Here is a 15979-nt window from a genome sequence, read left to right as displayed (position 1 = left end):
GAGGTATTTATAATTACTAACATTTTCTTCCCCACCTTTTTTGTGTTTAGTCCCACCTAGCCCACCCTCAAGGCCAGAAGTCTATTCTGTGTCTGCAAGTGCCATGGCCATTCGCTGGGAGGAACCCTATCATGATGGTGGCAGCAAAGTCATTGGATATTGGGTGGAAAAGAAGGAGCGCAACACCATCCTTTGGGTGAAGGAGAACAAAGTACCATGCTGTGACTGCAACTATAAAGTCACGGGGTTGGTGGAAGGCCTGGAATATCAATTCAGAACCTATGCTCTAAATGCTGCAGGTGTTAGCAAAGCTAGTGAAGCTTCCAGACCAGTAGTGGCTCAAAATCCAGTTGGTAAGTATTCCTTTTAGAGTTACATTGTTACATAGAGCTAAAATAGGATTGCCTTTCTCATTTTTTCTGCTTTATTCCTCCAGATCCACCAGGAAGACCAGAAGTAACAGATGTCACCAGATCGACAGTGTCACTGAGCTGGTCACCTCCACTTTATGATGGTGGAAGCAAAATAATCGGATATATTATTGAGCGCAAACCATATAACGAATCTGGTGATGGACGTTGGCTGAAATGCAATTATACCATTGTCTCAGAAAACTTTTTTACTGTGACAGCTCTTAGTGAAGATGAAGCCTATGAATTCCGTGTACTAGCAAAGAATGCTGCTGGTGTGATTAGCAAAGGATCTGAATCAACTGGTGCTGTCATTTGCAAAGATGAATACAGTAAGGAATATTTACTTGGAACAATTAAAAACATATTGTTCTATTTTTGGTACTGTCATGTAATTTTTTTCCAAATCTCTTTTTCCAGCACCACCAAAGGCTGAACTTGATGCCAGACTGCAGGGAGAAGTTTTGAGCATTAGGGCTGGATCAGATCTTGTTCTTGATGCAGCCATTGGTGGAAAACCAGAACCGAAAGTCTTCTGGTCCAAAGGTGACAGGGAACTGGAGCTATGTGAAAAGATATCTCTGCAATATACCAGCAAACGAGCTATTGCAATTATCAAGTTCTGTGACAGAAGTGATAGTGGAAAATATACCCTAACTGTTAAAAACGCCAGTGGGATGAAACAAATTTCTGTTCTTGTCAAAGTGCTTGGTATGTATCCTGTGATTAGTATTAATACTTAGTATACTGGAAAAAAATCAGCATTCTTTTAAATAAGAATGAGAAGCTTTTCCTTAGCCACTAATGACAGTATTTATTTTGATTCCTATACAGATTCACCAGGTCCATGTGCAGGCAAAATCACAATTAGCAGAGTAACAGAAGAGAAATGTACTCTGGCATGGAACATTCCTGAGGAAGATGGAGGGGCAGAAATCACTCACTACATCATAGAAAGGCGTGAAACCAGCAGACTTCACTGGGTTATTGTTGAGGCTGAATGCCAGACTTTATCAACTGTAGTAACAAAACTTATTAAAAATAATGAATACATTTTCCGTGTGAGAGCTGTCAACAAATATGGAGCAGGTGTTCCACTTGAATCAGAAACTGTGATTGCCAGGAATGCTTTCAGTGAGTGTTACCCTTCCATTCTGCATCAGAATTTGTGTAATAATTCTCATGGATAAACAATGTGTTGAACAATCTTTTTTTTCTCACTTTTAAAAAAATAGCTATTCCAACCCAGCCTGGTGCTCCTGAAGAAGTGAGTGTTGGCAAGGAGCATATCATTATTCAGTGGTCGAAACCAGAATCGGATGGTGGCAGTGAGATTAAGGACTATCTTGTGGACAAACGTGAAAGGAAGAGTCTGCGCTGGACACGCGTGAATAGAGATTATACCATTTATGACACCAGACTGAAAGTCACTGGTCTCATGGAAGGGGGCCAATACCAATTCCGTGTCACTGCAGTGAATGCTGCTGGAAACAGTGAACCCAGTGAAGCTTCACAATACATGTTATGTAAAGAACCATCATGTAAGTTTCTATATTCAAAATATGTTTTAATATTTATTTATAATAATGGAGCATTAACTCACATTGACACTTTTACTAAGAAACCCATAACCACACATAAACTCACTGAACTAGTGAATAGTATTGGAATAACTTAAAAACAGTTATAGTTCATATTAAATGCATTTCCTGGAATTACCTGTCTGGAAATTGGTTTTGACTGTAAAATGTTTTCTGTACCAATATAAAATGCATTTTCTTCTTTTTCAAAGACACTCCTGCATCACCTTCAGTTCCAAGAGTTGTGGATACTACAATGCACAGCATCAGTTTAGCATGGTCAAAGCCCACATATGATGGTGGTGCTGACCTCTTAGGCTATGTTCTTGAAATGAAAGAAGAAGGCAGTGAACAGTGGTATCGAGCACATACAGCCGCCACTCTGAGGAATGCTGAGTTCACCGTGACGGGTCTTAAAACAAACCAGAAATACCAATTCCGAGTTGCTGCAACAAACGTGAATGGTATGAGTGAATTTAGTGAATCATCAGCAGAAATAGAACCTGTGGAAAGAATAGGTAATTAAAAAACCTAATATATATTTTAAGTAAAATATATTTTCCTTTAGGACTTCTGTAAGATTAACTAATTCCATATTTCTTATACCCTTCATCAGAAACACCTGAACTGGAGCTTGCTGATGATCTGAAGAAGACAGTTACAGTCAGAGCTGGAGGCTCCCTGCGCCTAATGGTCTCTGTATCTGGCAGACCTGCTCCTGTAATCACATGGAGCAAGCAGGGTGTTGACCTTGTCAGTCGAGGTATTATTGATACTACAGACAGCTACACTCTGCTTATTGTGGATAAAGTTAATCGGTATGATGCTGGAAAATACATCATTGAGGCTGAAAATCAATCAGGAAAAAAATCTGCAACTATTTCTGTGAAAGTGTATGGTAAGTACTGCTACAATTGTATGTGAGCATTACAGTGCTCTGCATGCTCGTTGCTCAGAAATAAGTGTCATTCATTTCCAAAGGAAGTTTGCATTTTAAATAACATGAGAATGAGAAGTCAGAGAAACAATCTAATCCAAAGGAAAATTCATCATTTCTGGAGCTGTGCTAGTTTATAAATCAAATCCCAGCATTTTTGTTTTATGTGGAAGTAGTCATTGATTGTAAAGTGAAAGGATCCAAATAGGAAAAAAAAAATTTGTTTGTTTGTTTTAGACACACCCGGTCCACCACCTGCAGTGAGAGTTAAGGAAGTATCAAAAGATTCTGTGACACTTACTTGGGACATTCCAGTCATTGATGGTGGAGCCCCAGTCAACAATTACATAATTGAGAAACGTGAAGCTTCCATGAGAGCTTACAAGACTGTCACTACCAAATGCAGCAAGACATTTTACAGAGTTACTGGACTTCTGGAAGGAGCTTTGTATTATTTCCGAGTACTACCAGAAAATATTTACGGCATTGGTGAAGGCTGTGAAACATCTGATGCAGTACTGGTATCTGATGTCCCCATGGTACCACAAAAACTCGAAGTGATTGACACCACTAAATCAACTGTTACACTTGCTTGGGAGAAACCACTGCATGATGGTGGCAGCAGATTGACTGGCTATGTCATTGAGGCCAGCAAAGCTGGGACAGAAAGATGGTTGAAGGTAGTGACGTTGAAGCCTACGGTCTACGAGCATACCATTATCTCTCTCAATGAAGGTGAACAGTACTTGTTCCGGGTCAGAGCACAGAATCAGAAGGGCATGTCAGAACCACGTGAGATTGTCACAGCAGTGACAGTTCAGGACCGAAAAGGTAGGTGTCTACTGTTGAAAACAATATGGTCAAGCTTACACCAAATGAATGTGATAGTTACAACACAGGTATTTAAAATATCAATTATTTTCTTTCCTTAGTTCTACCAACAATTGACTTCACTGGAATACCTCAGAAGACCATCCATGTACCTGCTGGCAAGCCCATTGAATTAGCCATTCCAATTGAAGGACGACCACCTCCAACTGCGTCTTGGTTCTTTGCTGGTTCTAAACTAAAAGAATCAGAACGCATCAAAATGGAGACTTCTGCCAAAATGGCCAAATTAACTGTGCGTGAGACCACCATACATGACACAGGGGAGTATACACTTGAACTGAAGAACACAACTGGAACAGTTACTGATACAGTAAAAGTTATAATCCTTGGTAAGAGTTCATCAAAATAATTGTCCTCCATTCAAACTTTTTCATGAGAAATATGATTCCTTTTTTGCACCTGTTTTGTAAGTCTCTTTTCTTTTCTTTTTTTCTTTTTTTTTTTTTTTTCCCTAGACAAGCCTGGACCACCTGTTGGACCTATCAGAATTGATGAAATTGATGCGAATTATGTAACCATCTCCTGGGAGCCTCCTGAGCTGGATGGTGGAGCTGCCCTTAGTGGGTATGTGGTAGAACAACGTGATGCTCACCGTCCTGGATGGCTGCCAGTTTCAGAGTCAGTAACCAGGACAACATTTAAGTTCACCAGACTTGTTGAAGGTGCAGAATATGTGTTCCGTGTAGCTGCTACAAACCGCTTTGGAATTGGATCTTACCTGCAGTCTGAAATTATAGAATGCAAGAGCAGAATCCGTAAGTCTTAATTTTTGTTCAATCTCTATTTTTAAAATTAGAAATATATGTTTAAATGAGCCTATATATCCACACATATACTAGAATTTTCTACATGTTGCGACTTCCTTTTGCCAGATAAAATTGTACATCATGATGCACAGTAATCATGTTATTTTCCAGAGGAAAAATGCCATCCATAAATCGGTATAGGTATTATAGATGCATTGCACAGAACATGGATGGTAAACAGATGGATTTTCTGCTTAGGTCTACCATCAATCTTGAAAAAGTGCTCTACCCCATTACAAAACAAGAAGTTTTACCTGATTTGTAAATTACTTAAGTACCTGCTAATAAAAGTGTTTGATAAGACATTGATATTACATTGTTATTCACAATGTCACATCCTACTAAGGTGTAAAGTCATCTGATCCTTTCTTCACTAATTCCATGTCATATTTTTACAGGTATTCCTGGTCCTCCTGGCACTCCTGAAGTGTTTGATATCTCTCGAGATGGCATGACATTGACTTGGTATCCTCCAGAAGATGATGGTGACTCACAGATTACTGGTTATATTGTGGAACGCAAAGAAGTTAGAGCAGATAGATGGATCCGTGCAAATAAAGTTCCAGTCACCATGACTCGTTACCGTTCCACTGGGTTGGTTGAAGGATTAGAATATGAACACCGGGTCACTGCAATCAATGCCAGAGGCACTGGGAAACCCAGCCGTCCTTCCAAATCTGCTGTTGCCAGAGATCCAATTGGTAAGTAATTTCCTACACAGATTAAACACATGATGGTAGAAGAGAATGACATTATGGTAGAATTAATTCTAATTTGAAAATTTTTCTGGTTGTATTAACAAATGAGATTCTGACTGGAGGAAAAAAAAAAGAAAATATTAATGAAAATCTTTCATTCAAAGTTTTCCTTTTTAAATTCTTTATACTTATTAGAGATTGTAAACTGCAAGTTACCATTTATTTCATCTTTCAAGTATTCATAGAAACAAATCCCACCTGCCTATCTGATCTTCTCTTCCAGCTCCTCCAGGTAAACCTCAGAATCCAAGAGTCACTGATACTACAAGAACATCTGTCTCCCTGGCTTGGAGTCCACCAGAAGATGAAGGTGGCTCTAAGGTTACTGGCTACTTAATTGAGATGCAGAAGGTTGATCAATTTGAATGGACCAAGTGCAACACTACACCAACCAAGATTCGGGAATACACCTTGACACATCTTCCCCAAGGTGCAGAGTACAGATTCCGAGTGCTAGCCTGTAATGCTGGTGGGCCAGGAGAACCTGCTGAAGTGCCAGGAACAGTCAAAATTACAGAAATGCTTGGTAAGACATTTCAAGCCTTAGCTCTTGTTGAAAGCTGTCCTAAAAAAATTTTTGCCTAAAGCAGGTATGATATCACCTGTAGAACGACATAGCATGACATGTTGTTTTTGTTTGCAGAATATCCTGACTATGAACTTGATGAAAAATACCAAGAAGGTCTCATGGTGAGACAAGGAGGAGTAATCAGGCTTACAATACCCATTAAGGGTAAGCCCATGCCAGTATGCAAATGGACAAAAGAAGGACAGGACATCAGCAAGAGGGCCATGATTGCAACTTCAGAGACTCACACAGAACTTGTGATCAAAGATGCAGAAAGAGAAGATTCGGGCACCTATGATTTGGTACTTGAAAACAAGTGTGGCAAGAAAGCCGTGTACATTAAAGTCAGAGTGATTGGCATTCCAAATCCACCAGAAGGACCACTTGAGTATGATGATATACAAGCTCGCTCTGTCAGAGTAAGCTGGAGACCTCCTACAGATGATGGTGGTGCAGACATCCTGGGTTATATTGTTGAGAGAAGAGAAGTACCGAAGACTGCCTGGTACACTGTTGACTCTAGAGTGAAAGGGACATCACTAGTGGTGAAAGGACTCAAAGAAAATGTGGAATATCACTTCCGTGTTTCTGCTGAAAACCATTTTGGTATTAGCAAATCTCTCAAATCTGAAGAACCAGCAGTACCAAAGACACCTCTAAGTAAGTTTTCGATTCAAAAAACCCCCCAAATTAATAACTACATTATGATCTAAAAGTGCAACAATATATGCAGAAATATTAATGCTATGTCACTGTTATATTTTTATTATTAACAGATCCACCAGAGCCTCCAAACAACCCACCTGAAGTCCTTGATGTTACAAAGAGTTCTGTCAACTTGTCCTGGTCCAGACCTAAAGATGATGGTGGTTCTCGTGTAACTGGCTACTATATTGAACGTAAAGAGACATCTACAGAAAAATGGGTCCGGCATAATAAGACTCAGATTACCACTACAATGTACACAGTCACAGGACTTGTTCCAGATGCTGAATATCAATTCCGCGTCATTGCTCAAAATGACATTGGTGAAAGTGAAGCAAGTCCTGCTTCTGAACCAGTTGTATGCAAGGATCCATTTGGTAAGATAATGTCCACATTAACTGATCTTTTCAAGGACAGTTTAATGACATTTAGAGAAAAACTGATTTTCTGTTTCAATTTATTTTAATTTTCAGACAAACCTAGCCAACCTGGAGAAATTGAGATCACTTCTATCTTTAAGGACAGCATTACATTAGAATGGGAACGACCTGAAAGTGATGGTGGCAAAGAGATCCTTGGCTATTGGGTTGAATATCGCCAGTCTGGAGAAAGCACCTGGAAAAAATGCAATAAGGAACGCATCAAGGACAGGCAGTTTACAGTAGGAGGTTTACTAGAGGCCACAGAATATGAGTTCCGTGTTTTTGCAGAAAATCAGACTGGCCTCAGCAGACCTCGAAGGACTGCTATGGCAGTGAAAACTAAATTAACATGTAAGCAAAAATACATTGTCATTTTTCTGATGTTGTTGTAATTTGCTACATCATAAACCATGGTGCTGCATTTAACATGCTGCATATTTATTTTATGTGATATTTGCTAACATGACTATCCCAAATGACAGTCTCTCAAGAGGATCAAGTATAAATGAAAACTGATTTCCAGTAATATAGTAATAGAAGAAAATGTCATCGTAATCATCATTATTTTTTTCTTATTTTCTTTGTCGCAGCTGGAGAAGCACCTGCCATAAAGAAAGAAATGCAGGATGTTACAACTAAACTGGGTGAGGCAGCTCAACTGACATGCCAGATTGTTGGGAGACCTTTGCCTGATATTAAATGGTACCGCTTTGGCAAAGAGCTGGTACAAAGCAGAAAATACAAAATGTCATCTGATGGACGCAATCATACACTGACAGTAATGACAGATGAACAGGAGGATGAAGGTCTTTACACTTGTATGGCTACCAATGATGTTGGAGAAATTGAAACTAGTGGCAAGCTATTATTGCAGGCTCCTCCTCAGTTCCACCCTGGCTTCCCATTGAAAGAGAAATACTACGCAGGCGCAGGTGGCACCCTCCGCCTTCATGTTGTGTATATTGGCCGGCCAGTACCAGCAATAACTTGGTTCCATGGCAACAAACCTTTGAGAGGATCAGAAACAGTTACTATTGAGAACACAGAACAGTATACTCATCTTGCTATTAAGAATGTCCAGCACAAGACTCATGCTGGGAAGTACAAAGTACAACTCAGTAACACATTTGGAACAGTTGACACTGTACTTAATGTGGAAATACAAGGTAATAAATTTTCTTTTCAGTATTTTGTGGAATATTTTTTCAAATATTGACTGGAAAAACAAATAAAATTTTTGTGCTTTTTCTTGGACAGATAAACCAGATAAACCAGTAGGACCAATTGTTATAGAGTCTATATTGAAGAATTCTGTGGTGATAAGCTGGAAACCGCCAGAGGATGATGGAGGTGTTATGATAACCAATTACATCATAGAGAAACGTGAAGCCAAGGAAGGAGCAGAATGGCAACTTGTATCTTCAAGTATTTCAGGCACAACCTGTAGAATTGTTAACCTAACTGAAAATGCAGGCTATTATTTCCGTGTTTCTGCTCAGAATATGTACGGCATTAGTGAAGCACTGGAGGTTTCATCAGTAGTTTTTATAAAGCCTCCATTTGGTAAGTAGAGCCTAAAATAGCAATGTCTGAATGCCCCTGTGTTTTCATTTAAGCCCAGCCCCATGCAGCTGTTTGATCACCTGTGGGATGAGGAAAGAATCAGAAGGGTAAAAGCTGAAAAACTCTTGGGTTAAGACAAAGACAGTTTAATAGGAAAAGGGAAAGCTGCATACGCCATCAATGCAAAACAAAGAATTCATTCCCTGCTTCCCATGGGCAGACAGGTGTTCAGGCATCTCCAGGAGAGCAGGGCCCCATCACAGGTAACAGTGGCTTGGGAAGCTAAATGCCATCACTTCAAGTGTCCCCCCTTCCCCCATTTCACTGAGCATGGTGTCATATGGTCTGGAATATCCCTTTGGTCACCTGGGCTCACCTGTCCTGGCTGTGTCTCCTCCCACCTTCCCAGGCACCCCCAACTTCTTCACCAGCATGGCAGTACAAAGAAGAAATGGCCTTGTCTCTGTGTAAGCTCTGCTTAGCAATAACAAAAACATCTCTGTATTATCAACCCTGTGTTCAGCACAAATCCAAAACACAGCCCCATATTAGCCATTGTGAAGAAAGTTAACTCTACCCCGGCCAAAACCAGCATGACCTGTAATTAATTACTAAGGCAAACTCACTTCAGTTTTTGAAATTTGTTATTCTTTACAGAAAAACCAGGACAACCCGGCCAGCCAGTAGCAAGTGCTATCACAAAGGATTCTTGTGTTGTCTCATGGAAACCACCTGCAAGTGATGGCGGTGCAAAGATTAGAACTTACTATCTTGAGAAGCGTGAGAAAAAACAAAACAAGTGGATTTCTGTAACAACAGATGAAATTCGTGAAACAGTCTACTCTGTGAAAGATCTTATTGAAGGTCTTGAATATGAGTTCCGTGTAAAATGTGAAAATCTTGGTGGTGAAAGTGAGTGGAGTGAGGTATCCGAACCAGTCATTCCAAAATCTGATGTACCAATTAAAGCTCCACATTTCAAGGAAGAACTAAGGAATCTGAATGTGAAATTTCAAGCTAATGCCACATTTGTCTGCAAAGTCACTGGTCATCCTAAGCCAATTGTCAAGTGGTACAGACAGGGCAAAGAAATCATGCCAGATGGGGAAAAGATCAAGATACAGGAATTCAAGGGAGGATATTACCAGCTGGTCATCACAAATGTAACAGATGATGATGCTACAGTATATCAAGTTAGAGCTACCAACCAAGGAGGATCTGTGTCTGGCACTGCCTCTCTGGATGTTGAAGGTGAATAAAGGGTCTTGATAATCAAGACAAATTCATTTAATTTCGAATATTTAGACTGTTATGCTCTTCTCGTGTGCTTTTGGTTATGTGTTTTTTTCTTCCTCTTTCTGTTCCAGTTCCTGCAAAGATTCATTTGCCTAAAAACTTGGAAGGCATGGGAGCTGTTCATGCCCTCCGAGGGGAAGTGGTGAGCATCAAGATTCCATTCAGTGGCAAGCCGCCCCCTGTGATCACATGGCAGAAGGGACAAGATCTTATCGATACTAATGGACACTACCAAGTCATTGTTACACGGTCATTCACATCTCTTGTTTTCCCAAATGGTGTTGACAGAAAAGATGCAGGGTTTTACATTGTTTGTGCCAAAAACAGATTTGGAATTGATCAAAAAACAGTTGAATTAGATGTGGCTGATGTGCCTGATCCACCAAGAGGTTTGAAGGTAACTGACGTTTCAAGGGATTCAGTCAACTTAACCTGGAATGAACCAGCTACTGATGGTGGAAGCAGGATCACGAACTACATTATTGAGAAACGTGCTACGACAGCAGAGCGATGGATTCGTGTTGCACAAGCTCGTGATACACGATACACAGTGGTGAACCTATTTGGCAAGACCACCTACCAGTTCCGTGTAATTGCAGAGAACAAGTTTGGCCAAAGTCAGCCTTCTGAACCTACTGATCCAGTTGTAACAAAGGAAGACAAGACCAGAGTAATGAACTATGATGAAGAAGTTGATGAAACCAGAGAAATTACGGCAGCTAAAGCAGGTCACTATTCTACAAAGGAACTCTATGACAAATACTTGATTGCAGAAGAGCTTGGACGCGGGCAGTTTGGCATTGCACACCGCTGTGTTGAGGCAGTTTCAAAAAAGACTTACCTGGCCAAATTTGTCAAAGTAAAGGGTGCGGACCAAGTTTTGGTAAAGAAAGAAATTTCCATCCTAAACATTGCTAGGCACCGAAATATCCTGTATCTTCATGAGTCATTTGAGAGCCTAGAAGAGTTGGTCATGATCTTTGAATTCATTTCTGGTGTTGACATCTTTGAAAGAATCAGCACAGCTTCATTTGAACTTAATGAAAGAGAAATAGTAAGTTACGTACGCCAGGTCTGTGATGCACTAGAATTTTTACATCGTCATAGCATTGGACATTTTGATATTAAACCAGACAATATTATTTACTTCACAAGAAGAAGCTCTGTAATTAAAATTGTTGAATTTGGTCAAGCCAGACAGTTGAGGCCTGGAGACAGCTTTAGACTCCAGTTCACTTCTCCTGAATATTATGCGCCTGAAGTACATCACCATGACTTGGTCAGCACAGCTACGGACATGTGGTCAGTTGGTGCTCTAACATACATACTTCTCAGTGGCCTTAACCCTTTCATTGCTGAAACAAACCAACAAGTTATTGAAAATATTCTAAATGCTGAATACAGCTTTGAGGATGAAGCATTCAAGGACATAAGCGTTGAAGCCATGGACTTCATTGATCGCCTACTAGTAAAGGAAAGAAAATCTCGGATGACAGCTGCTGAAGCGCTTAATCACGTGTGGCTAAAACAGCAGACGGAAAAGACCAGCACCAAAACCATTAAGACCTTAAGGCACAGGCGTTACTATCAAACTCTAGTAAAGAAGGAGTGGAACACAGTTGTGTCAGTAGCCCGCATTTCCTGTGGAGGCGCAATTAGATCCCAGAAAGGCATAACAGTGGCTAAAGTTAAAGTTGCCCCAATAGACATTGGGCCTATTGCTGGGCAGATAAAGCATAATGTTGCAGAAGAAGGAGGCCATGCCAAATATGTATGTACAATTGAAAACTATGATGAGTCCACACAAGTCACATGGTACTTCGGTATGAGGCAATTAGAAAGCAATGAGAAATACGAAATCAAATATGAAGATGGTGTGGCAACCATGTATGTCAAAGATGTTTCTAAATCAGATGATGGTACCTACAGATGCAAGGTGGTGAATGATTATGGTGAGGACAGCTCTTATGCAGAACTTTTTGTTAAAGGTGTGAGAGAAATTTCTGAGCACTACAGATGCAGAACTGTTAGAAAAGTGAAACGAAGGGTTGATACTATGAGACTATTAGAGCATCCCCCAGAATTTACTCTGCCTTTGTATAACCGCACTGCGTATGTTGGAGAAAATGTCAGGTTTGGAGTAACTATAACAGTTCACCCAGAACCTCGCTTAACATGGTACAAATCAGGCCAGAAAATCAAACCTGGGGATGATGATAAGAAGTATACTTTTGAATCAGACAAGGGTCTTTATCAGCTTGTCATCAATAATGTCACTGAAGAGGATGATGCTGAATACAGTATTGTGGCACGCAATAAATATGGTGAAGACAGCTGCAAAGCTAAGCTGACTGTGATTCCACATCCCCCTCCAGCAGATGCCACACTCAGGCCAATGTTTAAAAGACTGCTGGCAAATGCTGAATGTCAAGAAGGCCAAAATGTCAGTTTTGAGATCAGGGTATCTGGTGTGCCAAAACCAACGCTGACATGGGAGAAAGATGGTCAACCTCTATCTTTTGGTCCTAACTTTGATATAATTCATGAAGGTTTAGATTACTATGCTTTGCACATCAGAGATACTTTACCAGAAGACAGTGGCTACTACAGAGTTACTGCTACAAACAGTGCCGGATCTACCAGCTGTCAGGCTTATCTAAAAGTTGAACGCTTGAAATACGTCAAGCGTGAGTACAAGACAGAAGAAGAGCGGGAGAAACATGTACAGAGGCAAATTGACAAGACCTTACGAATGGCAGAAATCCTTTCTGGGGTTGAAGCTGTTCCACTGACACAAACTGCACAAGAGGCTCTCAGAGAAGCTGCTATCTTATATAAACCAGCTGTTAGCTCAAAGACCGTTAAAGGTGAATATGAAATTCAGAAAGAAGAAAAGAAGGAGAAGGAGGAAAGGAGACTTCGTATGCCATATGAGATCCCAGAGCCTCGCAAACATGTGCGTGCTGCTCTTGAGGAAGATCAGCATATTAAACACTATGTGCCACTGTCAGACATGAAGTGGTACAAGCGGCTGCGAGACCAGTATGAAATGCCAGGAAAACTTGAGAGGACTGTTCAGAAACGCCAGAAACGCATACGTCTTTCCAGGTGGGAGCAATTCTATGTGATGCCGCTGCCTCGCATTTCTGATCAGTACAAGCCTAAATGGCGCATACCAAAGCTGACACAAGACGATCTTGAAATTGTGAGACCAGCACGCCGGCGTATCCCATCTCCAGAGTATGAATATCACTATAGACCAAGAAGGCGGTCGCTTGGTGACTTATCTGATGAGGAATTGCTCATGCCAATAGATGATTACTTAGCCATGAAGAGAACTGAAGAGGAAAGACTGCGCCTTGAAGAGGAGCTGGAGTTAGGCTTTTCTGCTTCCCCACCAAGTAGAAGCCCCCCACGCTTTGAACTGTCTGCACTTCGATATTCTACTGCAGGAGCACAGGTCAGTTCAGAGGAAGAAAGAAAAAGAGAGCTGAGGTATTCAAGTTATCACATTCCAACTAAAGCTGAGACAAGTGCAAGCTATGCAGAGCTTCGTCAACGTCATGACAGGGCTGCCTACAGACCACCTAAACAAAAGCAAAGAATAATGGATGAGCGGGAGGATGAAGAATTGCTCCGGCCTGTTGGCACTGATCAGCGACTCTCTGAATACAGGAGTGAGCTCAAATATATGGCAGAGGAAGAAAAGAGTAGACTCAGGAGAAGGAGGGAAAGAGAAATAACTGAGATCACATCAGAAGAAGAAGAAGAAATAGAAATGGTGCAATATGCTCACAGGGAATTTTCACCTCCCTCTAGATTATTAAGGAGAAGAAGATCTCTTTCTCCAACTTACATTGAGCTGATGCGTCCTGTATCTGAATTAATTCAACCTCGCTCACGGCCTCCTGAAGAAAGTGAGAGAAGATCCCCAACACCAGAGAGAACTCGACCACGATCACCTAGCCCAGTTTCTAGTGAAAGATCTCTCTCCCGATTTGAGAGGATGGCAAGATTTGATATATTTTCTAGATACGAGTCCATGAAATCTGCTCTGAAAACTCAAAAAACTATGGAAAGGAAATATGAAGTTCTGACTCAGCAGCCTTTCACCCTTGACCATGCTCCTCGCATTACCCTGAGAATGCGCTCACACCGAGTACCGTGTGGCCATAATACTAGGTTCATTCTAAATGTCCAGTCAAAACCAACCGCCGAAGTGAAGTGGTACCACAATGGTATTGAGCTCCAAGAGAGCAGTAAGATTCACTTTACCAATACGAGTGGTGTATTAACTCTGGAGATTCTCGACTGCCACATTGATGACAGTGGAACATACCGAGCTGTATGCACAAACTACAAAGGGGAATGCTCTGATTATGCAACACTAGATGTTACTGGAGGAGATTACACTACATACTCTTCCCAGAGGAGAGATGAAGAAGTACCAAGGGCAATTTTGCCTGACTTGACAAAAACAGAGGCATATGCAATCTCCTCGTTTAAGAAAGCATCTGAAACAGAAGCAAGTTCCTCAGTAAGAGAGGTCAAATCAGAAGTGTCATCAACAAGAGAGTCACTTTTATCCTATGAACACTATGCTGCTTCTGAAGAAAAAGTCACTGCAGCTGAAAAAAAATCACTGGAAGAAAGGACTTCACACAAAGCATTTAAAAGCACTCTGCCAGCAACAATCCTTACAAAGCCACGGTCAATCACAGTTTCTGAAGGGGAGACGGCAAGATTTTCCTGTGATGTTGATGGTGAACCAGCACCAACAATAACATGGCTCCATGCAGGTCAACCTATTGTTTCTTCAAGGCGCTTCCAAGTAACACGAACACAGTACAAGTCTACCTTTGAAATTTCTTCCGTCCAGATATCAGATGAAGGAAGTTACACTGTTGTGGTGGAAAACTCTGAAGGAAGACAGGAAGCCCATTTTACTTTGACCATTCAAAGAACAAAAATTCCTGAAAAAACAATTACATCACCTCCAAGGATCAAATCTCCTGAGCCTCGTGTAAAGTCACCAGAGCCAGTTAAGTCCCCTAAACGAGTGAAATCTCCTGAACCCATCAGCAGTCCCCCAAAAGCTAAGTCACCACCTGGAGACAAAATGGTATCAACAGAGAAAGTACAATTACCAACTGCTTCTACACCAAAGATAAAACAGCATCTGAAAGCAGAAACTCTTGGAGATAAGGTAAAGTTATCCTGTGCAGTTGAAAGCAATGTTTTAAGTGTCAGAGAAGTGGCATGGTATAAGGACGGTAAAAAACTGAAAGAAGACCATCATTTCAAGTTTCATTATGCAGCAGATGGCACTTATGAGCTCAAAATCCATGAGCTCATGGAATCTGATAAAGGAGAATACACCTGTGAAATTATTGGTGAAGGAGGTGTTTCAAAAACTAACTTCCAGTTTACCGGCCAAGTATTTAAAAATATCTATTCCCAGGTAAGAGGTGTAACTGAATCTCATAAAACAGTTCAGAAAGAAGATGAGTTACTTATGGTTTCTAGCCAGAAGAAATCAGTAGTGGCAACTGAAGAGAAATCTGCAGTTCAAGAAGTCATTAAAAAGTCAGTCGTTACAGAAGATGTCAAACAAATGAAAGCAGAAATTACAGCTTCTTCAACTAAAATGACAATGTCTGAAGGGCAAAAAGTGACACTGAAGGCCAACATTCCTGGTGCCTCTGAAGTAAAATGGGTGCTGAATGGAATGGAGCTGAGAAATTCAGATGATTACAGATATGGTGTTTCTGGAAGTGATCACACGCTAACTATCAAAAAGGCCAGTAATAAGGATGAAGGTATACTCACCTGTGAGGGTAAAACTGACGAAGGCATTATTAAATGCCAGTATGTTGTGACCCTTTCTAAAGAGCGCTCCAGTGAACCAGCATTCATCATGCAGCCTAAGTCTCAAAATGTCAATGAAGGACAAGACGTATTGTTCACCTGTGAAGTTTCTGGGGAGCCTTCTCCTGAAGTTGAGTGGTTAAAGAATAATCAGCCTGTAAGTAATCATTTAATA

At 40.8% G+C, this 15979-nt stretch overlaps 1 protein-coding gene across 50 annotated transcripts in view; it reads left to right on the top strand.

Annotated features, from left to right (window-relative positions):
• Positions 1-15979, top strand: part of TTN (titin) — a 238064-nt gene that overhangs the window by 219205 nt on the left and 2880 nt on the right. For all 50 annotated transcript variants that reach the window (XM_041403525.1, XM_041403521.1, XM_041403519.1 and 47 more), the window contains 19 exons: positions 51-353; positions 437-742; positions 831-1121; positions 1245-1544; positions 1646-1951; positions 2203-2508; positions 2607-2888; positions 3165-3758; positions 3860-4147; positions 4274-4573; positions 5023-5325; positions 5606-5908; positions 6026-6610; positions 6727-7032; positions 7129-7428; positions 7668-8243; positions 8335-8640; positions 9298-9891; positions 10008-15961. In XM_041403525.1, coding sequence (XP_041259459.1) covers positions 51-353; positions 437-742; positions 831-1121; positions 1245-1544; positions 1646-1951; positions 2203-2508; positions 2607-2888; positions 3165-3758; positions 3860-4147; positions 4274-4573; positions 5023-5325; positions 5606-5908; positions 6026-6610; positions 6727-7032; positions 7129-7428; positions 7668-8243; positions 8335-8640; positions 9298-9891; positions 10008-15961 — 12503 coding nt within the window. The remainder of the gene's footprint in view (positions 1-50; positions 354-436; positions 743-830; positions 1122-1244; positions 1545-1645; positions 1952-2202; positions 2509-2606; positions 2889-3164; positions 3759-3859; positions 4148-4273; positions 4574-5022; positions 5326-5605; positions 5909-6025; positions 6611-6726; positions 7033-7128; positions 7429-7667; positions 8244-8334; positions 8641-9297; positions 9892-10007; positions 15962-15979) is intronic.

Source organism: Onychostruthus taczanowskii, unplaced genomic scaffold, assembly GCF_017590055.1.
Source record: "Onychostruthus taczanowskii isolate IOZ18803 unplaced genomic scaffold, ASM1759005v1 scaffold20, whole genome shotgun sequence".
Lineage (NCBI taxonomy): Eukaryota > Metazoa > Chordata > Aves > Passeriformes > Passeridae > Onychostruthus > Onychostruthus taczanowskii.
This window is presented reverse-complemented; position numbering and strand designations above follow the sequence as displayed.